The following is a 27922-nucleotide window of genomic DNA, read 5'->3' as shown; positions in this document are numbered from 1 at the left end:
GTGTTTTAACCCCAACCCAAACCATAACACTGTCCCTGACCTCAACCAACCTGCTTTGTTGCCTAAACCAGTGGTTCCCAACCCCCACTGGCCATGGACCGCCATGCGGGCTGCGAGGAGAAGGGGGGGGAAATAGGGAGAGAGACAGAAAGACTGACAGAGAGAGAGAGAGAGAGAGAGAGAGAGAGAGAGAGAGAGAGAGAGAAAGACTATTTGTGTTCAATGAAGAACTTGGCATGGCCTGTCTGTGCGGACCAGTGCGGTGCTGCCAGCCTGCACCTCTCCTCGGTCCACAACACGCACGCCAGGTCATCAGACGGTCATCAGATGCTCACGGACCGCTGACCAAAATAGATGGGCGAGTTGCAGCGAGTGAGTTTGAGAAACGTCGCTTGAGACTTTTTTCAGAAGAGGCGAGACAGGTAAAAGGAGACCTGACCTATTAAATGACGATGATAACACAGAAACATTTTGAACTTGGCGTACGACAAGTCGCTTGAAAGTATGTTTGACATATCATCTTGGCATTCTGGAAGAAAGTCAAGGCTGAATATCATTTAGCCATTTTGATTTAGCCACAAACGCACTGAAAACATTGCTTCTATTTCCATCATCATCATCATCATCATCATCATCATCATATCTCTGGATGTGACCGTCTTGTTGTGTTGTGTTTCATATGTTCATGAGAGGAAAACACATGTACGTGCTGTGCCTTTAATATCCAACGTATGAACGATGCACTATGTGTAGCCCCTCCCCCCGCCGCCGGTCCGCCGCAATATTGTCAGTATTAATATTATTATAATATTATTATTAAACCGGTCAGCGTTGCAAAAAAGGTTGGGACCACCTGGCGTAAACCTAACCAAGTTCTTTCCCTTGTCTAAACATAACCAACATTGATTTATTTGAGTTGAACGTTGGAAAGCCAGCCAGGCTTTCTAAGTAACCAGCGGTTTAGCTCAAATGGCTCATTAAAAAAAAACTACAGTAGGGCAATATCTTACACCCAAGTACAACTGTAAGTGCAAGTGCAAATCTTTGCTAGTTTCCAGCACTCTTTTTCTTTTAATTACCACTGGGTCAGTACAGCAAAGGACCTGTTTCAGTGGCCCAGTGGTCATTAAAAGGAAAACATTTAGATTTTGAGTGCTAGAAACTAGCAAAGATGAAAAAGTTTCTACTGTGGTAAGACCTGACCATGGCACCACAGGTCCTCCAGTTTCTACTGTGGTAAGATCTGCCCATGGCACCCCAGGTCCTCCAGTTTCTACTGTGGTAAGACCAGACCATGGCACCCCAGGTCCTCCAGTTTCTACTGTGGTAAGACCTGACCATGGCACCCCAGGTCCTTCAGTTTCTACTGTGGTAAGCCCTGACCATGGCACCCCAGGTCCTCCAGTTTCTACTGTGGTAAGACCTGACCATGGCACCACAGGTCCCCAGTTTCTACTGTGGTAAGACCTGACCATGGCACCACAGGTCCCCAGTTTCTACTGTGGTAAGACCTGACCATGGCACCACAGGTCCCCAGTTTCTACTGTGGTAAGACCTGACCATGGCACCACAGGTCCCCAGTTTCTACTGTGGTAAGACCTGACCATGGCACCCCAGGTCCTCCAGTTTCTACTGTGGTAAGACCTGACCATGGCACCCCAGGTCCTCCAGTTTCTACTGTGGTAAGATCTGCCCATGGCACCCCAGGTCCTCCAGTTTCTACTGTGGTAAGACCTGACCATGGCACCCCAGGTCCTCCAGTTTCTACTGTGGTAAGACCTGACCATGGCACCCCAGGTCCTTCAGTTTCTACTGTGGTAAGCCCTGACCATGGCACCCCAGGTCCTCCAGTTTCTACTGTGGTAAGACCTGACCATGGCACCACAGGTCCCCAGTTTCTACTGTGGTAAGACCTGACCATGGCACCACAGGTCCCCAGTTTCTACTGTGGTAAGACCTGACCATGGCACCACAGGTCCCCAGTTTCTACTGTGGTAAGACCTGACCATGGCACCACAGGTCCCCAGTTTCTACTGTGGTAAGACCTGACCATGGCACCACAGGTCCTCCAGTTTCTACTGTGGTAAGACCTGACCATGGCACCACAGGTCCCCAGTTTCTACTGTGGTAAGACCTGACCATGGCACCACAGGTCCTCCAGTTTCTACTGTGGTAAGACCTGACCATGGCACCCCAGGTCCTCCAGTTTCTACTGTGGTAAGACCTGACCATGGCACCACAGGTCCTCCAGTTTCTACTGTGGTAAGACCTGACCATGGCACCCCAGGTCCTCCAGTTTTACTGTGGTAAGACCTGACCATGGCACCCCAGGTCCTCCAGTTTCTACTGTGGTAAGACCTGACCATGGCACCGCAGGTCCTCCAGTTTCTACTGTGGTAAGATCTGACCATGGCACCCCAGGTCCTCCAGTTTCTACTGTGGTAAGACCTGACCATGGCACCACAGGTCCTCCAGTTTCTACTATGGTAAGACCTGACCATGGCACCCCAGGTCCTCCAGTTTCTACTGTGGTAAGACCTGACCATGGTACCCCAGGTCCCCAGTTTCTACTGTGGTAAGACCTGACCATGGCACCACAGGTCCTCCAGTTTCTACTGTGGTAAGACCTGACCATGGCACCACAGGTCCTCCAGTTTCTACTGTGGTAAGACCTGACCATGGTACCCCAGGTCCCCAGTTTCTACTGTGGTAAGACCTGACCATGGCACTTTCATGCTCGTTATCATTTTCAGTAGCTTATCTTTTAGCCAAGGTCATGTGTATTGTTCTTTGTCAGGACTTGATAATGAGCCCGCATGCTAAAGCTAACACTGGCTATTTTTCCCTGCACATTTTCTTAAGAGATACGTCTTTTTTGGCGAGGAATTCTCTATATTTGGATTTCCCTGTCACTGTCCAGGCCTAAAGCACTGTTACTCCCATCAACACTAACGGCAGCAGAGAGGCTTATATGATATAAAGTTATATCATAAAGAAACAAACAGGTTAATGTAAGACATATTAGTACTTTTTACTCAGTATTTCTCAGTAGTGTCTTAAGTAGGCTACTACTGAGATATGATATATTTTCTAGTTATTAGGGTTAGGGTTAGTTTGTCATCATCATCCAACAAAGAAAATTCAACATAAATAGAGGACATTTTACTGTAGAGTATCTCCCTTGGATCATCATAAGCTGTACAACAGAACAGAAAATGAATCTCGTTCTCAATTTCAGACAAGTCACAAAGCAAACAAAGTCTATCATCTTCAGGGGTAGCATTAAACCTACCAGTCTCCAGTGCCAAGGGCAGAGTTCCAGAACACACACAGACAGCACAACTGTGCACACAGTACCTTTTTCGTCTGTCCAAATCAAACTTCACATAAAGGCTCTACACACTAACTGTGTGAGACGATAGGTTCTTAGTTTTGGTTTATCCCATAAATCAACAGACTATTTGTCTTTATACAAAAGAAACATATTACTCATATAGTCTCTCGAAGATCACAAACTAACCTGTTATGAAAAATAAACGACAAATCATTAAAATAGAATAAGGATTTCAATTCAATTCAATTCCCTTAGTTTTTAGGAGGTTGTTTCAAACGCACCTTAGGTTTTAGAATGCTTCTCCAGAGGGCCGAGCCACCGCTGCGAGGGAAAGGGGTGCGCTGGATTTACAACACGAGACAAAACGAGAACTGATGCTAAACTAAACGGAATGCGGCATGTTTTACAGCGTCTCAATTTGATCTTGACTCTCTTGTTTTCATGATTGTGGGAAAGGCAAAAATCTTGATCACGAATCACAATTAATATGAGATGAATTGTGCAGCCCTTAGTTAGTTAGTGCAGAGAGGTCAGGACAGGAGGACTCTCCAGTCCAGCTATTCAGCTGTCATGCCGAAGCTTGTGACGGCACAAACATAAACAGGCGTTATGCCTAAGCCTCCTAAATCACATGTGACAGTGCTAACGTACCGCCGCGGGCCCTCACTCACTCTGGATCATTAGAGAGTGTGTGTGTGTGTGTGTGTGTGCGTATGTGTGTGTGCGTGTGTGTGTGTGTGTGTGTGTGTGTGTGGGGGGGGGGGGGGGGGGCGTCGTGCTTCACTGGATTTTATTCATCCAAATGTTTATCTAAATAACTTTTATTTAACTAGGGAGTCACGTTGAGATTAAAAACCTCTGACTTTTACAAGTGAGACCTATAGCCGAGGCAGAGGCAGGGTCAAGTAGCAGCATCAGATCACATAACAGGACAACAACATCAAATTACAACACAGCAACACATACATCAGAAACAGTGCATAAAAAAGGAAGCAATATTTAGTCGTGTGTTTGTTAATTGATGCAAGTGCAGCTAACAGCGACCACTTCCAATATCCTATATGTTTAAAATCATTTAAAATCAGGAACTGCAGGTCATTCCAAGACCAAGGGCCATAGTCGAACAGGCTTGCTTTGCCAAAACTCTGTTAAAACCCTGGAGACAAAAATAATTATTAAAAAACACGTAAGGTCTGAAATGAGTATTGCACAGTTGTTTTTTTGCGGGGGGAATGTCATTTTGAGGAGCATGCAGAAAATGTGTTCAAAAGTAATCCAAAAGTAGCGTAAAGTAATCAGTCACATTGTGATACTTGGATTACATTACCGATTACAATTTTTAACAGGTAATTGTATCGGATTACATTTTTAAAGTAACCCTCCCAACCCTGGTTGTAGCTAGGGGCTGTGAATCTTCACTGGCCTCACGATTCGATTCGATTACGATTCAGAGGCATCTCGATGCATCTTAAATCGATGCATCACTTTTTTTCCCCAATACATGATTTATTTTTTCTCACTTTCTTTTTTCTCACTGTGTGGCTACTTTTAAAATAAAAGTGCATTTAGAATTGCATTGTATTATGATCCATAATTAAAATAAACAACTGCATGTACTTCCATTATATTTTATTTGATTATTAAAAAATATATATATATATATATATTTTTAAATTATCGATTTTTGACATTTGTGAATCGATGCAGAATCGTGCAGCTCCGCATCGCGATGCATCTTATAATCGATTATTTTTGACACCCCTAGTTGTAGCCTACGCAAAGTGAGGGGTGACCATCCTAGCATGCTGCTGTGTAAGGTACAGTGACGGGTCCTCAAGCTAGAATACGTGATATACTTCTCAAGGCTGAGTGATGCAGGGGGTCCAGGTTGGAGCAGGTGGAAGATGAAGCAAACCTAGTATAGTGAGTGATAGTACCATCATCAATCTGAGAAGAAGGCCAGCAGCTCAGCCAGTGTTCATTCCTTTACAGTGCACTGAGCCATGCCTCTTCTGATGGAGACTGTCGTCTCTTCTGATGGAGACTCTCATCTCTTCTGATGGAGGCTCTCATCTCTTCTGATGGAGACTCTAATCTCTTCTGATGGAGACTCTCATCTCTTCTGATGGAGACTCTAATCTCTTCTGATGGAGGCTCTCATCTCTTCTGATGGAGGCTCTCATCTCTTCTGATGGAGACTGTCGTCTCTTCTGATGGAGACTCTCATCTCTTCTGATGGAGACTCTAATCTCTTCTGATGGAGACTCTAATCTCTTCTGATGGAGACTCTCATCTATTCTGATGGAGACTCTAATCTCTTCTGATGGAGGCTCTCATCTCTTCTGATGGAGGCTCTCATCTCTTCTGATGGAGGCTCTCATCTCTCTCATCTCTTCTGATGGAGGCTCTCATCTCTTCTGATGGAGACTCTAATCTCTTCTGGTCCAGAAAGGAGCAAAACATGTTTTGCTTTGACAGCTGCTGTTTGCTGGATATGCCAGAGTACAGAGAGAGAGAGAGAGAGAGAGAGAGAGAGAGAGAGAGAGAGAGAGAGAGAGAGGGATGTTGTGGAATGAGTCCAAGGCTGGATTTGAACTTGGCACATGTTGGGGTCATCTATTTATCTATCTATCTATCTATCTATCTATCTATCTATCTATCTATCTATCTATCTATCTATCTATCTATCTATCTATCTATCTATCTATCTATCTATCTATCTATCTATATATCTATACTGGCCTGTTGAAAGATGAAAAATGTTCCTTACTGCATGCTACCATAAAAACTGGGGCAGATCAAATGAGATGTTTGGTGAAGGAGGTAATTTGAGGTGGAACTGTTCTTTAATTACGGACATGGCAGATTCGCACGGGATTAAGATCACAGACAACCTCCGCAATCATTACAAATGACCTAGCAGAGGTCCCCGGGCTCTTTTCACAGCAAAGCAGGAAGTAAAGCATGTGTAACCAATGACATTAACGAGGAGGGCCCCTGGCACTGGAACACCTAAACGGGATGGAACCATCATTAATGGTATTGGTTACAATACATTTCCTGCTTTTACCACCTCAAAACGGTTGCTGTGAGATGGGTCCATACTAGTGCCATGTGAATAAGGGCTTTAGCCAACTGAGTCAACGCTAAGTTTGTTTATTCCCATTTGGATTTGGTCCAGCTGAGCTGTTTCCACTGTAGGGCCAAGCTGGGCTGATCAGGGCTTGGACATTGCACCCCTTCCCCCGCCCCCTCCTTCCCCCCATGGCTATTGATTCAAATATAGATAATAGATGTGATCTGATTGGTCAAATTCACATGTACTGATAGTTTCTCCATGGTTAAATGATGGATTAGCTTGCTTTGCTAACTCTTTTGGTCACCACAGAGCTAGTTAGCAATCATCCTTGCAACATTCTTATCTCTGATTATGTTTACTCGCCTCGTGCTGCTGTGAGTAGTACAAAGGCACAGCCTATTTTTATCCCCAACATACCATAATCACTCTGGGGTATTATCGCTGGCTTTATTCCCATTATGATACAGTTGTTGAGCTGGCCCTGGTCAGCCCTGCTGTGGAAAGTGTAAGACAAATTAAACGTTTATTTACAGAGAACTAGCCTAACTATGATGCACAATCAGTCATAGAACAGAAGGATATAGCACAAACACCCAAGGAAAGACTGCCAAGAAAATGGCAACTTGATTTGAGATTGTCTATGTGATTATTAGTAATAATAATTAATCCATACTTTCCCATTCTTCAGCTCCATATGCTCATTAAATTACAACACTATGTGTATATTATTATTGTTTTCCTCTGCTGTATCCTATTTGTTGCTGCAAGGAGGACCCAGTATTATTAATCCAGAACAGTACTTTAGTATTTGGCACTGAAAAAGAAAGTTGACATTTGTAATTGAACGAAGTTTTGGTCATAGATGTCATTTTGGGCGTCAGTGGAAATAAATAGACCTATTCTGTCATTTTATCTGTCTGGATTCCTTCAGCCAATCAGCATAGCCAAATCCAGTCCTTCAGCCAATCAGCGTCGGATCCAGTCAAAACCAAATCCACTCGGAAGAACGGCGAAAACGTCTTTTCTTGTTCTTGTTTAATTGTTGTTTTTGGATTTGCGTCTATTTCTGCAATATCTACACTTACGGCCGTGTAAACTCTACCAACCTTAACAATACTGCCCGTGCCCGACCGTTGCTTCGGGAGCCGCAGAGCCATGGGAGCAGCCATTACTGTTTCGCCAGCGGCGTCCCTGATTGGCTGGTTATGTTTTCAACTACCAGGCAGGTCCCTGATTGGCCTGTGCACTTTGTAATTTCTGAAAAGGCCCGCCCCTGGCTGGAGGCCAGACGGTCCCTCAGAACCAAACAATGTGAGATCACGTGACCGGATGGTTTAGCAGCCACTTCTGACCCGTTCTTATGTCTTCCCTTCACTTCTCTCATCCATGATCATTTAAGGTTACAGGAAGATCTGTTCTCTTGTCTGGGTGCTGTCAGCCCTGTATCTTACTATTGGTGCCTCATTCTGGTTAAGACTGTCAGTTAGATGCCTAAAACGTAACACGTAATTGTAGGTTGAAGACCAACACACACCCCAAAAGCAGCCGAGGCAGGAGACTTGATGGTAATGATAAGGTGGTTTTTGGAGTTGAATCAGCGAATCCCTCCTGGTTTTATTTTAAGAGCTGGGATGCCTTCAGAAGCTCCTTTGAGTCTGTGTGTTTTGTCTTATTACCTTATGTCTTTCAGCAGGATATTAAAGAATAAATGTGAACATGTATTTGGGTGAAATTTGACGGACAAGATGTAGCATATTATGTGTTTTCAGGATCAAGAAATCGCTTGCACTGTACGTCAATGATTTGGGTGTAACATAAAGTTGGAGAAGTTTTAGGCACACATTTGATCATCCTCTGTGTTAAACTACGCCTAACCTTTACAACCTCCACACCCTCTCTCCCCTACCTTCTCCAGGGAACATCATCGGCTCTGGGATCTTCATCTCTCCCAAAGGGGTGCTAGAACATGCAGGCTCGGTGGGGCTGTCGCTCATCGTGTGGGTGCTGGGAGGGGGCATCTGCGCCCTGGGGTCCATGTGCTACGCCGAGCTGGGCGTCACCATCCCCAAGTCTGGAGGAGACTACTCCTACGTGACGGAGATCTTTGGAGGGCTGGTGGGGTGAGTAGTTGTCATATTTCAACACGTCTGGTGGTGTACAGTTTTGGATGACGCAGGTCTGTCTTTAACACATATACAGTATGTTCATAACAACATGAGACAACATGTCACACTGTTGTCATGTGAAAACCTCGTCACTTCAATTTTACGTCATTTACATGGTCCTCTGTGGGACCTTCTGGGCTTATGAATCTCAGGTTCTCACCTCTTGGTGTGGACCTTGTTATACAGCAGTCCAGATGCAGATGTATGCAGGGAGAATGGTTCAGTTTCGCTGGACTCTTCATCTGGAACCAATCAGCTGTGAATGTGTTGTGAAGCTCCTGTGGTCATGTGATATGTAAAGTGACCCTGGAGCAGCACTGTTAGTCTGAGAGAGTCAAAGAGGCCCTCCTCTGCTGTGGGACGGATCACTCCTTTCACTTCTTCTGTCTCCTTTCATTCATTCATTTGCACAAACGGAGGGGAAACGGAAAGAGCAAACATTTGTGCATCAAAAAGCCAAAGAGCCTAATCAGAGCCTTTCACGTCAAACCAAGCAAAGTGAAGAGAGCAGTCCTGCTTTGAACACAGTTGATATCGTCGTCTTAACATCCATCTAGTTGATTTAACTTTTGAATCAGCCCGAGCCGCCACAGGCAGAGAGAAACCTAAAGCTGGGCCAAAAGCTCCTGGCTGTAGCTCTCTGGCTACTTGGCTAGTAATTGCAGCTATTGACTGGAGCCTTTTTTGGCTACAAGTGAGCGACTGTTTTCAGCTGATTGTAAATGTTTTGCGGTGAGACACGCCGAGATCCAGGATGTTCTTGTCTTCTCATGTCTCCTCTCCTCTTCTGGTGGTGAAAAGGGTTTGTCTGAAATGATGTTCGGACCACAATCAAACAAGCACGGAAGTCTTAGATCATCAATGAAGTTGTAGCAGCCAGTCAGCCAACAGCAAACAGCAAAACAGCAAAAATGGCATCCAGGACTAGGTCATTTCAATCATTGTAACATGAAATTACACAATACGGTAATATCGCTAGGGGCACGGTGGCGCTGTCGCCTCACAGCAAGAAGGAACCTGGGTTCGATTCCCACCTAGGATGCTGTGGCCTCCAGGGCATGCCCCCTTACCGCATGCCCTCAGTGCCTATAGTGCCCAGGTGAGGTATCTTGTGAAAAGGGCCTTTCTGTACACTAGAAAGCTGGACACTGCTCATCGCTGCCCCCAAGAGGAAAGACAAACCTGGATGGGATAAATGCAGAGACTATTTCACCGGCCACCGTCAGCATGAGTGTGTATGTGTGGCTGGCACGTGTTGTACAATGGGTGTCATGTGAGAGTGGTTTGTTCGTCCGGTTCTTCTAAATTAAGTCCTGTAAAACGACCACAATGGCTTCATGTTGACACAGATAAGGAATGTGGTCCTCTTTCAGGCACCATTTTTCGAACAGCTTCCACTTGTTCTGAATAGTAGGAGACCGACCGCGGACAGATTCAGCCACTCAGGGGCCACGCCCACAGTGCCAGGCTCTCTCAGGGGCCACGCCCACAGTGCCAGGCTCTCTCAGGGGCCACGCCCACAGTGCTAGGCTCTCTCAGGGGCCACACCCACAGTGACAAGCTCTCTCAGGGGCCACACCCACAGTGACAGGCTCTCTCAGGGGCCACACCCACAGTGACAAGCTCTCTCAGGGGCCACACCCACAGTGACAGGCTCTCTCAGGGGCCACGCCCACAGTGCTAGGCTCTCTCAGGGGCCACGCCCCCACAGTGCCAGGCTCTCTCCGGGGCCACGCCCACAGTGACAGGCTCTCTCAGGGGCCACGCCCACAGTGACAAGCTCTCTCAGGGGCCACGACCACAGTGACAGGCTCTCTCAGGGGCCACGCCCACAGTGCCAGGCTCTCTCAGGGTCCACGCCCACAGTGTCAGAGAGATGTGTGAGAGATCATGTGCAAATAAATCAGTATAGTTTTTCGGTGGAGTGGCCCTTTAATGTGTTTGAATTGTCAGCTTCATGTGGATGTGTCATTAAAGGGCTAATAATTTATATACATATTATAAATACATACATATACACATATTAACCCTTGGCGTCTTGTCCCTGTAGCTTCCTGCTGCTATGGAGTGCTGTCCTCATCATGTATCCCACCACGCTGGCCGTCATCGCCCTCACCTTCTCCAACTATGTCCTGCAGCCGGCCTTCCAGAACTGCGTGCCTCCATACATGGCCACCAGACTGCTCTCCACCGTCTGTATCTGTGAGTCCCACACAGTCTCACTCATTTTAACCCACTTTTAACACCTTTCACTGGTAGTCTGGTAGTCTTCTCTCATTTTGTCTCCAATTTGTCACTTAGGTTGAGAACATCTTCGTTAAAATTGGTTAAGTGGTGTGGTCACGGTGGCGGTGTCTGTGGCGGTGTCAGTCCCGATTATGATCTCATCAGTGATGTCATCAGTGACGTCACTCGAGCAACTGTGATTGCGCAACTTTGATGTCACTTAGGCAGTTGTGATGTCATCAGTGATGTCACTCGAGCAACTGTGATGTAGTATAAGCCGATGGCGCACAGTTGCATGATGGCGCCTAAGTGGGTGGGCGGTGTCTGTCTCTCTGTCTGTCTGTCAGTCACAATTTTGGGAGGCTGCGGAGCGGGCGATTTCCATAACTGCAGCCATGGCGCATCATCTCCAGAGTCTCCACGCTACGCGCTTTATTTTTGTACTTTGTCTTGTTTCATGTGTACAAATGTGCTCTCTTTATGTTTATGAATATGATGATTTTAGTGGTTTTGTATTCTGCGTCGTTTTCAGGACACTTTACTGCAAGCATGAATTAATGAAGTCAAGTCAAGCCAGCACAAACAAACCACTAACCATCTCCTGGGGTGGTGCTTTGTTTTAGAGGGGTCAGAGTTCATTTGGCACGTTCACATTATGGACAAAGAAATGGCTGAGTCAGGACTGAGTCCACTGGAACGACTGCACTGTAGCTGCTCCCCATACTGTAGGCCATATTGTTTTTCGGATGATGGCGAAGGCTGGAGGCACCCTCTCTGCCTGTGATTGGCCTAGCGTCAAACGTTCATCCAATCACATTCGCTTGGCTATCCTGCGTCTATTTCTACAGTCTGTGGTCAGACAGACAGCAGTTTCGCTTGCTAGCATGCATGAAAGACTGTGTGTGTTTATGTTTTTGATATAGTCTGGTCTCTGATTTATAATGCTGCCGCTACTCTTGGCAGTGCACGTATGTAGCCTACAGACAAATAAAAAAGAAAAGGTAAAAGATGAATGAGAATTGATCAAGGGTTATATAAAAACAGTGTCAATGCCCATTTACTCATTCTAACACAAGAGTGACATGTATTTTAATTGAAATATATATCAGTATGTGGTGTTTGCCCAGCCCTTCATTGGGAAATGCAGCTTTATGGAGTGGGATCAGGTGGAGATGGTCTTCAGAAACTTTGATGAGATTGACAGTAAGTAAACATTGTTTCAGATACATGGGCCCCTATCGTTGCATCGGCGCTGTTTCTAGGCCGAGCGCCTGGCGCAGCGCAAATCAGTGGGCGTGGACCAGCGCACTTGATATCTTGGTCTTGGCGCCAGACGCAGCCTCAACCATTACAACCACGCCTTTTAAGCGTAAAATTATGCACCGTCAGTTCATTGGATAAGTGCAATAAACAAATCGCATGCTTGCCTTTTAAGCTCCATTCCAGTGGTCCAGCAAAACCAGACGAAACCCAAGCCTCTGATCCCCCCCCCCCCCACCTCCCTTCATCCCGTCTGTCTCCATATATCGGCTATTATTCCATATTATGATGCTTCTCAAACCAATCTAACTGCAGTTTAAATACTGCAAGCATGTAAATACGCTACACTATAGCAAGATCAAAGTGAAAATAATGTTCTAAACGCATCGGATAGAAAAAAATATAGCCGGCTGGATGTCATGAGATTAGATGAAAGTTTGGCCAGAATGATATCGTTTTCTCTCTTCTCCCCCACTGCACGATGCAACATCCTCTGAATGACACCTATCACTTTTACTGGATCTGATTACTTTATTCTATTTTATTTAGCCTACTGGATTTTATTATTGAGTATTTGTATTTTATTTGGCCTATGCTTCCCCCCCCCCACCCCCTGCCCACAGGCTCTGACAAATATGTTCATTCTCAATAAAATCTTCAGTAATCAATCAGACTGGCTTTAAAAGCCAGGGGGTGCCTGGGAGGGGAGCGGCCGGGCCTCGAGCGGCCTGTCGGCGATCCAGGCCGGTTGCGGGAGTGGGCGCCGCACACCCCAGGTCCCGGTGGAGGGGAGGGGGAGTGGATGGGAGGAGAGCCCTCGCCCTCCGACTCAGTGGTTTCCACTGCTGTAAATAAAATAATTGTATGAGCACTCAATCTGTTTGTCAGTCAGCTCCACTGCTGCACGACCCGCCTGCACGACCACCAGCGCCTCATAGCGCACCAGTGCGGCTCCGCTCCCCGCATCTCCTGCGTGATGCCTGGCGTCCTGTGAGGAGGAGAGGACGGCCCCGTGCAGGGAGAGGAGAACGTAGAGGACGCCCCTATTAAATTAATCTTTTGCTTTGTCATTGTTTTTCATATTTTATTTAGAATTGTAGCCTAATTAAATATCCCCCTCTCTCTTTCTCATTCTTTCTTGCACTTAATGTAGGCTACACGGCACCTCGGACAGCTCCGCTGCCACAGACGGGGGAAACATTTGGAAATAATTCTAACTACTCTGCTTTGCAAACAGAAAATATAAATACAACAGACAATTCTGTAATGAACAGCTGTAATGAGAGTGGGGTTTGAAGAAGCGCTACACAAAAGTTTCTCCAGTTTCTTTCTCTCTTTTTTTCTCTCTCCCTTTCTCTCACATTAAACGATATACATGCCTATAATGTCAATTATCTGAATGAAATAATAATACATATTAATTAGGAATATTAGTAATATTAGAAGCCTAGCTAATTTCGGGGGGGGGGGGGGGGGTAATAATAATATAATAAAACGTTGAGCTACATTAATACAAAGTTAATATTGCTAATCAAAATGTTCCAAAACAAAAAATATATATACATCAAATATGTGTAGTTAGACAGCTATCCCATTTGAAAAAGATCTGACAGATATAACTCTGCTGCTGTCTGGATGCTGCACATAAATGGGGATTATTATGATAGCCTAAACTAAATAAATGAAACTGTGCATTGCAGCTTCACCCAAAGCCTGAGAAGGGTTGCCACTGCATGCTGTAATCTTCCAATCTTATATTCTATTGTGTTCTAAACTATTTTTTTCTATATATTCTATTCTCCATTCACTATCCTGTCCCCGGCACTGAATAGGCCTGCTTTTCAAAAGCGCAAAGCGCTAAATTTACGCCAGGTCGGAAGATATCAGTAGGCCGGTATTTATCGCCGACACGCCTAGTCTCGCTCATTCTGGGACTGCGCCACGCCCATTCGGCCTAAAGCGCATTTGGCAGCGTAAAGCCATGTTGATATCGTCCCAAAACAGGCGCAAGGCACGTTTTTTTGCGGTTAAGGCCCGTTTTAGCGCCGAAGGCCTATGGGAGAATAGGGCCCCAATGGGTGTAGTTGTGGAAAAGTGTGTGTGAGTTTGGAAGAGGAGTGCACCACTAGGTGGAGACATGCATCCATAGCAGTGTTGATTTCGTCGACGAAAACTACCGTATGAGGAAAAATGTTAGTCGACTAGACGACTACCTATTTTCACTGGTGAAAACTAGACTAAATGTTAGGGAGGGACGAATTGGGAAGAGATCCAATCAGAAGAGAAGAAGAAGTTAAACATCTGTGTCTGTATTGCACATTCAAACCTTAAAACAATTCCAGAATAACAGATTAATATATCTTTACAATAAGTTTGGAAATTCTAATGAATAGTTACGGTTTTCTTTGACTAAGATTAGATGAAAATACTTAGACACTTAATCGACGAAAACTTGACTACCGGTAAATAAAATCAGGATGAGGTTGACTAAATTTGATAAGAGCTTAAGAGAAAGTGGATTATAGCTCACTCAGATAAACATGTGAATGTTGTGTGATATGTAAAGTTTGTTGGTTCAATCCCAGCCTAAGGCAATTTCTTAAAAAGTACTCTCATTATAAGCTGCAGCAGTGATCCTTCTTTATCATCACCAGTAGTTTGAACACTGATAGAAATAAGCGGATGAAGGAGACTAGTCAGTCTAGCTAAACTCACTGGTACAAATCTCACCTGTCTCACTCTTAATGCTCTGTGTTATTGTCAGTGTGAATACAGTGTGTAGAAATCAGAAGCTTAACTCCCAACAGCTCATAGCTCAGTCGTCTGAGCGGCTGTGTCACTGTCTCTTTCTGATAAGTAGACTGTTGGAGGAGACATATTACAGCACTGCCCTGTCTTTAACATCACCAGGTGATATCATGGTACATCCCTTCTGCAGGTGACATCGTACATCCCTGCTGCAGGTGACATCATGGTTCATCCCTGCTGCAGGTGATATCATGATGCATCCCTGCTGCAGGTGACATCATGGTTCATCCCTGCTGCAGGTGATATCATGGTACATCCCTGCTGCAGGTGATATCATGGTGCATCCCTGCTGCAGGTGACATCATGGTTCATCCCTGCTGCAGGTGATATCATGATGCATCCCTGCTGCAGGTGACATCATGGTACATCCCTGCTGCAGGTGACATCATGGTTCATCCCTGCTGCAGGTGATATCATGATGCATCCCTGCTGCAGGTGACATCATGGTGCATCCCTGCTGCAGGTGACATCATGGTTCATCCCTGCTGCAGGTGACATCATGGTTCATCCCTGCTGCAGGTGATATCATGATGCATCCCTGCTGCAGGTGACATCATGGTTCATCCCTGCTGCAGGTGATATCATGATGCATCCCTGCTGCAGGTGACATCATGGTTCATCCCTGCTGCAGGTGATATCATGATGCATCCCTGCTGCAGGTGACATCATGGTTCATCCCTGCTGCAGGTGATATCATGGTTCATCCCTGCTGCAGGTGATATCATGGTTCATCCCTGCTGCAGGTGACATCATGGTGCATCCCTGCTGCAGGTGACATCATGGTTCATCCCTGCTGCAGGTGATATCATGGTGCATCCCTGCTGCAGGTGATATCATGATGCATCCCTGCTGCAGGTGATATCATGGTTCATCCCTGCTGCAGGTGACATCATGGTGCATCCCTGCTGCAGGTGACATCATGGTTCATCCCTGCTGCAGGTGATATCATGGTGCATTCCCTGCTGCAGGTGATATCATGGTACATCCCTTCTGCAGGTGATATCATGGTACATCCCTGCTGCAGGTGACATCATGGTGCGTCCCTGCTGCAGGTGACATCATGGTGCATCCCTGCTGCAGGTGACATCATGGTGCATCCCTGCTGCAGGTGATATCATGGTGCGTCCCTGCTGCAGGTGACATCATGGTGCATCCCTGCTGCAGGTGACATCATGGTGCATCCCTGCTGCAGGTGACATCATGGTGCATCCCTGCTGCAGGTGACATCATGGTGCATCCCTGCTGCAGGTGATATCAGGGTGCATCCCTGCTGCAGGTGACATCATGGTACGTCCCTGCTGCAGGTGATATCATGGTGCATCCCTGCTGCAGGTGATATCATGGTACATCCCTGCTGCAGGTGATATCATGGTGCGTCCCTGCTGCAGGTGATATCATGGTGCATCCCTGCTGCAGGTGACATCATGGTACATCCCTGCTGCAGGTGACATCATGGTGCATCCCTGCTGCAGGTGACATCATGGTGCATCCCTGCTGCAGGTGACATCAGGGTGCATCCCTGCTGCAGGTGACATCATGGTACGTCCCTGCTGCAGGTGATATCATGGTGCATCCCTGCTGCAGGTGATATCATGGTACATCCCTGCTGCAGGTGATATCATGGTTCATCCCTGCTGCAGGTGATATCATGGTGCGTCCCTGCTGCAGGTGACATCATGGTACATCCCTGCTGTAGGTGACATCATGGTGCATCCCTGCTGCAGGTGACATCATGGTGCATCCCTGCTGCAGGTGACATCATGGTGCATCCCTGCTGCAGGTGACATCATGGTGCATCCCTGCTGCAGGTGACATCATGGTGCATCCCTGCTGCAGGTGATATCAGGGTGCATCCCTACTGCAGGTGACATCATGGTACGTCCCTGCTGCAGGTGATATCAGGGTGCATCCCTGCTGCAGGTGACATCGTGGTACATCCCTGCTGCAGGTGATATGGTGTGACCGTACAGACCTGTATGAGATGAGTTGTGTTTTGATGATGTGTCGGACTAACAGCTGACAGTTGACTCCAACGAGGAGACATGTGTTTACGATGAGAGAACTTAGGAAGCCTGGTCTCAGTTGAACTCTTCGGTATAAAAGAAGATGATAATAATTCAAGGAAAGTTACAACACTAATGGATGATTTCTGTAAACAAGCCCAGTAACCATTAACTGATCAGTTATAGGGCCAACGGTCTAACCTTGACCAGGATCAAAGACTTCTAATCTAAATGACACAAAGACACTACTGATACAGATGGATCAGTAGATAATCAGTCTGGATGTCAATAGACAATAGTTAGTGTCTCTCTCAGATAGGCTACGTCACTATTTACAGCTTTTCATGAAACAGTCAAACACCTGGGGAACTTCCCCCTGTGATGAGGCTTTATAGCTGCCTCATTACCATGGATACTGTGTAGCCAGGAAATATAAAATAACAGCATATGAATATGCAAATAACACAAATACCTTGATAAAATGCGTGACAATATTTTTCTATTGGACACAGTAACCATTTAAAGCTCAAATGATTAATGTAACATGCAAGAGAGGCATAATGTTACGTGTGTGTGTGCGTGCGTGCGTGCGTGCGTGTGTGTGTGTGTGTGTGTGTGTGTGTGTGTGTGTGTGTGTGCGTGTGTGTGCGTGCGTGCGCGCGTGTCTGTGTGTAGTTGTCAGTGTCAGCCTACATAATGGTGCCAGCCTTTGTAGCCACCGCTAATGAGTGGGCGTGTCCTGGCCATTGTGCATTGTTTTGACAGCGGTTACCATGACAACACCCCGTCACTGAACACCATGGAAACAGGAAGTGGGCAGGACACCTTGCAAATCAGTGAGGGAGGAACCCATTGGCAATTTGGCATCTTCATTGACTGTTTTTAAATGTTTTTTTTTAGATTTTAGATTTTTTTTGTTTTTTATTGACATAATATTATTGCCCAGCTCTAGTTCAGGCCGATTGAGGTCAGACTTCTGGAGCTCGTAATATCTGTCATTGTGCCAAACGTCTCTGTGATGAACCAACTCAGGAGTTTGTGCCAACATGGCAGAAAAGTGAATAATAAGCCAGCAGAAAAACAAGTGTTTGGTGTTTGGACCCTGAGACAACAGTGATCAGTTGCTGCACGGTCAATATGGAGGAACTGAACCACACAGTCAGATTCTGCTGCTGTAGCTTTCAACAAACCATAACAAGTCTCACAATCTGATAGTAATTAGGCCTGACATTTAAAATGACTGCATGGGATTAGCATGAAGTGGGCATGTCTGTGAAGGGGAGACGCGTGGGTCCCCATAGAAGCCATTCTCATTCAGATATATTGAGGTCAGAGGTCAAGTCACCCCTTTGAAAATGGCCATGCCGGTTTTTCCCCCTCGAGATTTTAGCCTGAATATTAGTGGGGCTCAAGAAATGCACTTTCAATGTAAAATAGGTCGCTTCCGGAAAGAAGCGCCAAAATTTGCACAAATACTCCTTGTGGATTGTTATTTTGATAAAAGTAACTGGCCACGCAGAAATCTCGATCTTTCCAAGATGGCCGCCATTTCCCGCCCCCAAAACACTATTTTGGGGGCAACTTTGGGTAGAATTGTCCAATACGAATTATCTTGTTATCAAACCATACATTTATGACCACAGAGAAGCCAGATTTGTTCAATTTCAAAATGGCTGCCATTTCAAAGATGGCTGCCATTTCAGCTATTTTTACCATAGGATTTCACTGTCCAGGGCGATTTTGATGATTCTGGTGTCAAATGACAGGTTTTTAACTATGGAAATTTATTTAATAATTAAATTATACATCAGAAATCATTTGTATATCTCCTTTTGCCATTTACTCTGCATATATTTTCAAAGTAATGTGAAAATATGCATAAACAACAGTATTTTAGCTGGGCTACTTGGAGCGGAGCACCAGCAACATGAGCAACTCAGGGGTCAGCCTGCCTAGCAGCTGTAGTGTCAAGGACTACTCCAGCGCCAGCCTGCACCACCTGCAGGACACTCAGGAGATGACCCCCCCCCCTCATTGATTTCCTGTCCCCACCTTGACTCTCATTCTTTCAAAGCTATTTATTGTTTTAGCAAAAATGTATGTAATTACTTTACAGCAAGGTGTCCATTTATAAAAGTGGTAATTATTAGATCAAATGTACTTTATTAATTAACTCATTGAGTGCCAGCCACTTTTGGAAAACGGATGCTCCCAGTGCCAGAGTTTCAGAGCGTTTTCAGTGATTTCTCGAGGCCCACAGAATATTGTGTGATATTACTATGTAAACACCGAACACGCCCAAAGAACGATGAGTCTCTCTTCTATCATCAGCAAAAAAAAGTTTATTGATATCATTTTCCGTTCTTTAGTTATGAGCCGGAGAAGATAGGTTGATTTCAGCAAAAAGAGACGTTTCAAATTAGAAGCTGAGATAATTAGCCTTTTGTGAAATGAAGCATTTCAAGCACATACCTGACTCTGAAGCTAATATTTTCTGATGTAGTCACACCTCAAAAATAATTTCCCTCAATAAAACAGTGAAAACAAAGGAATTTTGTTTGGCAAAATAATATTTTTTAGCTGCAACCAGCAGCGCTGGCCCCTGCGTGCGCTGCTGGTTGCAGCTTCTTGCTGGTCTTGATTTACTGCTGGTGGGCATCAGATATTCTAGCTTGCGTTTGCCAATCCTGTCCTGCTGTCTGGGTCTGTCTGGGTCAGTGTTGTATGCTGCCCTGCATGCCCCACCCCGCTCAACTGCAAACCCCACCTCCGTGGGAGTGTCTCTGGTGGCTCTCTGCTGCGTTTGCTCTGTACTGAAAAGTGCGCTACATCCAGCTTTTTTACAGCGTTCCGCGTGTATTTGTCACCGGCTCCCATGCTTCCAGTTGAGAATAATAACAACTCCACAACTAATCATGCGGATGGGCTATCGCAGCGGACACGGAGGGGCTCAATTGTGGCAGCAGATTGGCTGATGCAGGCACAGCTAACGTTATGCTTCATGCATATCGATGCATACGGATGCGATTTCCGTTTCCCCATGACTTCTTCTCTGTTTTTTCCTCGCCTTTCTGTAATCTGGAGAGCACTGTCGCCACCTAATGGGTCTGTAAAATAGCTTTTACACATTCAACATCCACCATACTTTCACAGGAGATGGATCAGGCTTTAATCCACGTCCCACCGTCAAAAAGTCGTCATTAGTCGTCATTGGCACTGAACGTTACTATTTGAATTGACGACTATAGTCGTCATTGGCACTCAATGAGTTAATAGATTAATGTATGTATTTATTTATTTATTTATTTATTTATAGCTTATGCATATTCAATTGTAACCAAATAATCGCTCCCTGTGAAAATAAAATGTCAATTTCCTATACATTTCTAATAAAAGTTCTGCTAAAATACTGTTGTTTATGCATATTTTCACATTACTTTGAAAAGATATGCAGAGTAAATGGTAAAAGGAGATATACAAATGATTTCTGATGTATAATTTTTAAATTTCCATAGTTAAAAACTTGTCATTTGACACCAGAATCATCAAAATCGCCCTGCACAGTGAAATCCTATGGTAAAAATTGCTGAAATGGCAGCCATCTTTAAAATGGCAGCCATTTTGAAATTTTCATGGAATAAATCTGGCTTCTCTGTGGTCATAAATGTATGGTTTGATAACAAGATCATTCATATTGGAAAATTCTACCCAAAGTTGCCCCCAAAATAGTGTTTTCAGGCTGGAAATGGCGGCCATCTTGGAAAAAAATAAAATTTCTGCGTGGCCAGTTACTTTTATCAAAATAACAGTCCACAAGGAGTATTTGTGCCAATTTTGGCGCTTCTTCCCGGAAGCGACCTATAGGTGCTGTTTTGAGCCCCACTATATGGAGCGTTATTTACTGTAGCCCCCTTCCCGACAAGCTAGCTGCTAGCATGATATAGTTGCTACAATGGATGCCTTAGGTCTTCTAGTCTCATATGATACACATCTTCACTAGCACCGGTCAAATCGCTAGTGGATACAGCACCCCAAAAAATATTAATAAATCAAAAATACAAATAATCTCTTTGACGGGGTTCCGCGGACCCCACTTTAAGAACCCCTGGCCTAAGCAAAGGGAATTAGCATTGGAAGTCGATTTACTATAAAGTGATTTTTGTAAAAAAACAAAAACAAAAAACAGACATGTTCCTGGTGGGAGTGTTTGGCTGCTGGAACAGCCAGTCAGGTGACAGATTAACTGGTTGTTGTGGACCCCTGCCAGGCCGACTAAACTGTTTTAATTTAGCGCTCTGAATGTAAGTCAGTCTAGATATGTGCTCAGCTCACACACACAAACACACACGCTATCTCCCTCCCCTATGAATGTACTCAATGAGAGTCCAGAACACATCCAGTTACATTACCAACAGTGTGTGTGTGTGTGTGTGTGTGTGTGTGTGTGTGTGTGTGTGTGTGTGTGTGTGTGTGTGTGTGTGTGTGTGTGTGTGTGTGTGTGTGTGTGTGTGTGTGTGTGTGTGTGTGTGTGTGTGTGTGTGTGTGTGTGTGTGTGTGTGTGTGTGTGTGTGTGTGTGTGTGTGAGCCGGTCGGGACCAGTTAACGCCTGGCTGTTCTAAGAACTTCTAAGAATAGGAGCCTGGTCAGTCATGTGTCCGTGTCAGGACATTTCAGTAGCACTGCTCTCATCACATCACCACACATTAACATATTCATATGAATATATGAATTCATATATTCATATTAATAACTGCCAAAAGACCCAAATGCCAATCTGCAAAAAGTACATGTATGTTTTCCCAGGAATGATGGACAATCATCATTTCAATCATGAGAGACAAGCAAAGTATTAAGTACAGTAGTGGGGCAGTTAATGGTGTGTGTGTGTGTGTGTGTGTGTGTGTGTGTGTGTGTGTGTGTGTGTGTGTGTGTGTGTGTGTGTGTGTGTGTGTGTGTGTGTGTGTGTGTGTGTGTGTGTGTGTGTGTGTGTGTGTGTGTGTGTGTGTGCGTGCGTGCGTGTGTGTGTGTGTGTGGGGGGGGGGGTGATAACAGCAGCATGAATGGACTAAAGTGGAGTGAGAAACATATTAAGAAGCAGCAAGATGATTGGCTAACAATGGAGGTGTGTCCCTGTGCTATGCGACCAGCTGATGTGAGCAGCTGATATCTCGATCGACGAGCCGGGAAATGACAGCAAGAGTTATGAGAGGGCATCTGTGAGAGATGGCAGGATGGTGTGAGACGTCAAGCTACTGTAAGCATGCAGAAGTTAAGTTAAGTTAAGTTATCCTTTATTTATCCCCATGGGGAAATTCATCCTCCGCATTTGACCCATCCTCTAAACTTCCTAGAACTAGGAGCAGTGGGCAGCCGCAGTGCAGCGCCCGGGGACCAACTCCAGTTCTTTTGCAAGTGTCTTGGTCAGGAGCACTGACAGGAGTCTTAACCCTAACATACATGTCTTTGACAGGAATATATATATATTTTTTAATTCTCTTTTTTATTTCAGTTTTCAGACATACATCCACTATAAATCACATTTTTACATTCCTTTCTTTTCCTTATTTTTTTTTATACAACAAAAGTATAAAAATAAAATAAACACAGTCACGACAAAGCAAGAATGAACCCAAAGGACAACACACATAAGATACACACACAAAATTAAAAAAAAAGAAAAGAAAAATGGTCATGTGCAGCATTGATTCAGTGGATCATTAACCCTTCAGTCTCCTATTTCAACAGAAATCTGTTCTAAACGGTTTGACAAAATCACCCCATCCCTCCCAATACATTTCAAAGAAGTCTGTCTTGAGTCTCAGAGCAAAAGTTAGCTTTTCCATTACATAGATGGTATGCGTTACATTCAGCCAATCTTCCAGAGTCGGTGGGCTTTTGTTCAACCATCTCTTCGTTATAGCCTTTTTGCTGGCGACCAGCATCAGTTTAAACATGTACATATCTTCAATACCATTGATCATTTCGGGCACCCTTCCCAAATACAGAACCTGAAAGCAGTGTTCAATCTCAATCTTTAACACCTTTTCCATACTCTTTCTTATTTCCCCCCAAAACATACATATCACAGGGCAACTCCAAAATATATGATAATGGTCCGCTCTTTCTTCTCCACACCCCCTCCAACAACCTGTTTGACCTCCCCTTGTTTGAATTGGTGTTAAAAGTACCTAACTAGGTTTTTCCATTGGAACTCCCTCCATGACAGAGAGTTTGTGGTCTTCCACTGTCTTTCAGTTATCATCTCTCATTCCTCCCTTTCCAGATTGAGTTTCCCCTCCCCTTCCCATTTTTCTTTTAGATACAAAGTATTTCCCCCCCTCAGCACTTGAATACCCCTATATAGTTTTGATATGTTTTTAGAACCCTGGTCAGCGTTATACGCTGAGAGAAAGACCTTCAGCACCCCCTCCCCAATCCCCGACCTCTTCAGCTCTTCTTTACTAATAGTCTTTATCTGTATGGCTTCTCAGCTGCAAAAATCTGAATAGATCTTGATTTCCTAGACCATGCTTATCCTTCAGAACCTGAAAGCTTTTAAAAGAATGACAGGAATATTAACCCTAACATACATGTCTTTGATGGTGGGAGGAAACCGGAGCACCCGGAGAAAACCCACACAAACATGGGTAGAACATGCAAACTCCACACAGAAAGGTCCTGGGACGGACCGGGGTTCGAACCCGGACCTTCTTGCTGTGAGTCAACAGTACTAAATTCTCCGTTTTCAGCTAAACACATGACAACTTGGCATCTCAGGGCTTCTGGAGACTTGGATTATGCCAGACGAGCAGGATGGAGCCTTTCTTATGCCTCCGCCGGCGATAGCCAGGATTGACGCATTATGGATTTGCCTGTCCGTCCGTCCGTCCGTCCGTCCATCTGATGTTCGTTAACACGATATCTGAGGAACCCCTTGATGGAATTTCATCAAATTTGCCTCAAACGTCGACTTGGACTCAAGAATGAACCGATTCGATTTTGGTGGTCAAAGGTCAAAGTTCATGGTCACTGTGACCTCACGAATGCCATTTCCAAGTTTGTTAACACATTGAGTGCCAGCCATTTTTTCAATCCTGTGGGTAAGTTGTGCCAGGTTTTTTTTTGAGGATTCTGGCTCATTTTACAACAGCCGAGGATCTGTTTTCTGTTAAGACTTCGTGAACACCAATCATCTAAAAATAACTAATAGAATGTGTGCTTTCTCTGTCTAAAAGAGTTAGTTTGCAGAGTTAGTAGTTATGTAGATATTAGCCGTTGAGTACAGCATGGTTTTAGCGTATGAGACAGCAAGCTGAGATAATCGCAGTTTTGTGAAACTCAGCAGAACAGTCACCTGCCTGTGATTGTGGCTGCCTTTGGGCGAGTCTGTATTGTGTGTGTGTGTGTGTGTGTGTGTGTGTGTGTGTGTGTGTGTGTGTGTGTGTGTGTGTGTGTGTGTGTTCGCGCGTTGCTCCGCGGCTCTGGGGGGAGGGGATCTCTGTCCGTTCTGTGTGTGTGTCTCCGGGCTCCTCCCTCCGTCTGTGCTGCTGGGAGTTTGAGCAGCGAGTTAGAGCAGCCTCTCTCCCTGGCAGCGAGTGTGGATAGGTCTCACTGTCTCTTGGGTTTGATAGCCCCGATGAAGCCCCGTGCGACTCTAGGCTTTATGCTGACACACAGTCCATTTCTGGAAACCCCCACCGCAGCAGCGCGAAGCGTCCCCGCCTACAGTATGAGAATGAGGCTCCTTCTTTTCTGACTGTAAAATCGCCAAGCCATTTCCGCGGGAGGCGGCTGCTTTTGGTCCACGGGTCCCGTGGCTGTGGCTTCTCTCTGTCTCTGTCGCCACTTAGTGGTCGGTAAAATAGATTACACACATTCTCTTGCTCCAATAGTTATCTCGAAGATGTAAAAGGGGTTGATTGATGTCCCACCGTCAAAAAAAAAAAATGTTTATGTAAGACGAGTTAGCTCGTCCTTGGCACTCAAGCGCTGGATTATGTAAGACGAGTTAGGTCGTCTATGGCACTTAATGTGTTAACATGATATCTCAGGAATGGCTTGACGGAATTTCTTCCAATTTGGCTCAAACGTCAAATTGGACGCAAGGATTTTGGTGGTCAAATGTCAAAGTTCAAGGTCAATTTGTTGGTTCCAGCCTTAAAACTCATAAGCATTTTCCGAAATGTCCATGGAGAAAATGAATGGGGAACTCTCTTCCGGGGCAAGACACGTCATGGAAAGTCATGTGACTGTTGAGCTCTATAAGCCACAACCAGCAAAATCCTACTGCTTAAGACCTCCTCAGAGGCCTACATTTACAACCTAATGTCTCTTCAGCAATCTTTGGCATTGCATCAAGTGACCAACTGACCAACAGATTATTAATAAGCATGAGCACATGATGACCTTCATGACTCTGCTTGGCTGTAGGATCTTGTTGCACTGGACATCCTCCAAACCAGCAAACTCCTCACTATGGACGAGTGATCTGATGCTCCACTTCAAACTTGATCCAAATGAAATACACACCCAGAGGGTCCAAAGAGCAGTTCTACTTCACCTGGAACTCAGTAATGTATCTCAGCAAACTCAAATCCCCGTGCTTATAACCCAAAAGGATGTATGCATTTATTTTGCTAGAATATATCAGATATTAGCCTTTCTTTTTTTATTGTCTTTTTCCCTATTGGGATGCACAGTCAGGGATTTGGTGGGATGGGTGGAAGGAGAAGAAGAAGAAGAAGTTTCGATGTTGGCATTCCAACAAGAACATGAATGGTTCTGTCTGTTATCCAATTCTTCCCATAAGATGACATGAACAGAGCGTTTTCTGAGCTGCATCCCCGACATTCAATTCAATTCAATTCAATTCACTTTATTTGTGAAGGGACACAAATACATACATAGTCATGTAAATATACCCGATTCAGCCAGAAGGCTAATTTTCGTCGGCAGTCCCTTTGCCTGGTGTTGATTGGCATCCTATAAAGAAAAACTTGCAATAGTTAAAAACAACAGCAAAAGACAGGAAACATAAAATAAAAAATAACAGCAACAACAAAAAACACCATTGTTAGGAAAAAATAAGGAAGCGCACATACAGTACAGGTAAAACAGGATAAAAACAATAAAAACAACATAGGTAAATCTGAAGTTTGACAGACTGAATTTTACTTTATTGCAGATTCGTTTATTGTGATGTCCGTAGACATGACTGTAATCAACATGGCAGCATTCATAGTGAATGAATGGTAAAATAAGTGTTTTAAGCTTTCAGGTGGACTTTCAGGTTTCTGCTTGTGCATGATGATCTAAGCAAAAGGAAATATTTTTTCTCCATTGATAATTAAATGTATCAATATAAAGCTATAAACTATAAAAAAAAAAACGACTTCAGTGAGTGAGTGAAATCAGTCTGTGAATTTGTGCGTGCTGTTGTTGGGTTGGGTCGTGGTGGGAGGGGGGTCGCGAACCCCAGCCTAAAGTTTTTTTTGGGGTCCCGGCTCAAAAATGTTGAGAACCACTGCCTATAGGGGTACGCATAGTGCAGTTTGGGGACCACTGGGCTTGACCATTAAGAAATCAAATCAAATAAATAACTTAACATAAACACTCACCTTATGTTCTGTTTCCCCTCATGCTTTTGATAGATGTCACTAATTAGTTTCTAGTTTTTGTTTTGATCTTACTATACCTGTATGATTGAAATGAGCGTCACACTAGGCATGTCTTTTTGTGGACAAAATTAAACAAGGTGGTGGTTGTTGTTGTTGTTGTTGTTGTTGTTGTTGTTGTTGTTGTTGTTGTTGTTGTTGTTGTTGTTGTTGTTGTTGTTGTACTCCTGTAGTAGTTCATATTAACAGTGATTAAAAGATTAAATGTTGTCAGGAGTGTCCACAGTCAGACTGGACATGCTATATATTAAATGCTCTTGAAAATCACATGACTGTTTCATTGAATGCTGCACAGAACTCATTTAGAGGTTGATTGAGGGATCATGGTAGGTCACCAGACCAGCTACTGCTCTGATTGGCTGGCAAAGGCCCGCCCTACTCTTAGCGCTGATTGGTCAATTTCAGACCACATTTCCAGTGTCTACAGTACATAGACACTGGAGCAAAATCTGACTGGCTTGTACGGGTGACTGTGGGGAAATAGCATAGTAACATTTTAATATTTTTGGCATAGTACATTTTTTTGTATTATTTCGCACCGCCAAGTCCCAAAATCATATACTCATTGCCACAGCCTATTGGCTCTGTGATAGCATTTTGAAGTTTGAAGTGTAAATGTATCATCAGACCAGAGCACGTATGTCTTTAATCCCACACAGCCCTGCACGCTTTGAAGCTGCAGCTTCTCCTGAATTCACATCATAAACATGTGTGTTCTATTCTCAGCTCTGTGTCAAACACACTGTGGAGAAAATGTACGAGCACATTCCTGTCATCACAGAGGAATGCCAGACCTGATTTCCTGCTGTAGGAGCAACTCACACTCGAGTCTCCGCATAAAATGACTCTGTGCTCTTTAACACGTTCAGTGCCAGCGACGCCATATGGCGTCATTAGAAATTTACCGTACAGTGCCAGCGACGCCAAATGGCGTCATAACTCCAAATTGTTTTTTTGACGGGGGGGTGTCGATCTAAGCTTCTTACGTCGCCTCTAACAATATTGTAGCTATTGGAGGTCGATAACCTATTTTACAAACCCATTAGGTGGCGACAGCACTCTCCTGATCAGAGAAAAAGGAGCCAAACACACAGAAATAGTCACTGGGAAAAAGGAGGAAATCGCATCGCATCCGTCCGTATGCATCGACGTGCAGAAGCACAACGAGCACAACGCCAGCTGTGCCCAGAGCAGCAGCATCCGCTGTCACAACTGAGCACCTTCATGTACGCTGCAAACAGCACATTCACATAATCAGCATTATTATTCCGAACTGGAAGCATGCCAGCCCGTGACAAACACACGCGGAACCAAAAAGCTGAATATCGCGCACCATTCACTGTGTGTGCGCAGCAAACTCAGCAGAGACTGAG

The 27922-nt window shown here is 44.8% G+C and overlaps 1 protein-coding gene across 1 annotated transcript in view; it reads left to right on the top strand.

The window, feature by feature from the left end:
- LOC310791615 (asc-type amino acid transporter 1-like) overlaps positions 1-27922 on the top strand; it is a gene marked incomplete at both ends in the record, with an annotated part of 101706 nt that overhangs the window by 60088 nt on the left and 13696 nt on the right. The window contains 2 exons of the mRNA XM_083653279.1: positions 8329-8533; positions 10629-10780. Coding sequence (XP_083509405.1) covers positions 8329-8533; positions 10629-10780 — 357 coding nt within the window. The remainder of the gene's footprint in view (positions 1-8328; positions 8534-10628; positions 10781-27922) is intronic.

Source organism: Poromitra crassiceps (genome assembly GCF_964638095.1).
Source record: "Poromitra crassiceps genome assembly, chromosome: 16".
In the NCBI taxonomy this organism is placed as follows: domain Eukaryota; kingdom Metazoa; phylum Chordata; class Actinopteri; order Beryciformes; family Melamphaidae; genus Poromitra; species Poromitra crassiceps.
Note: the sequence above shows the minus strand (reverse complement) of the source record. Positions and strands in the feature narration are given on the sequence as shown.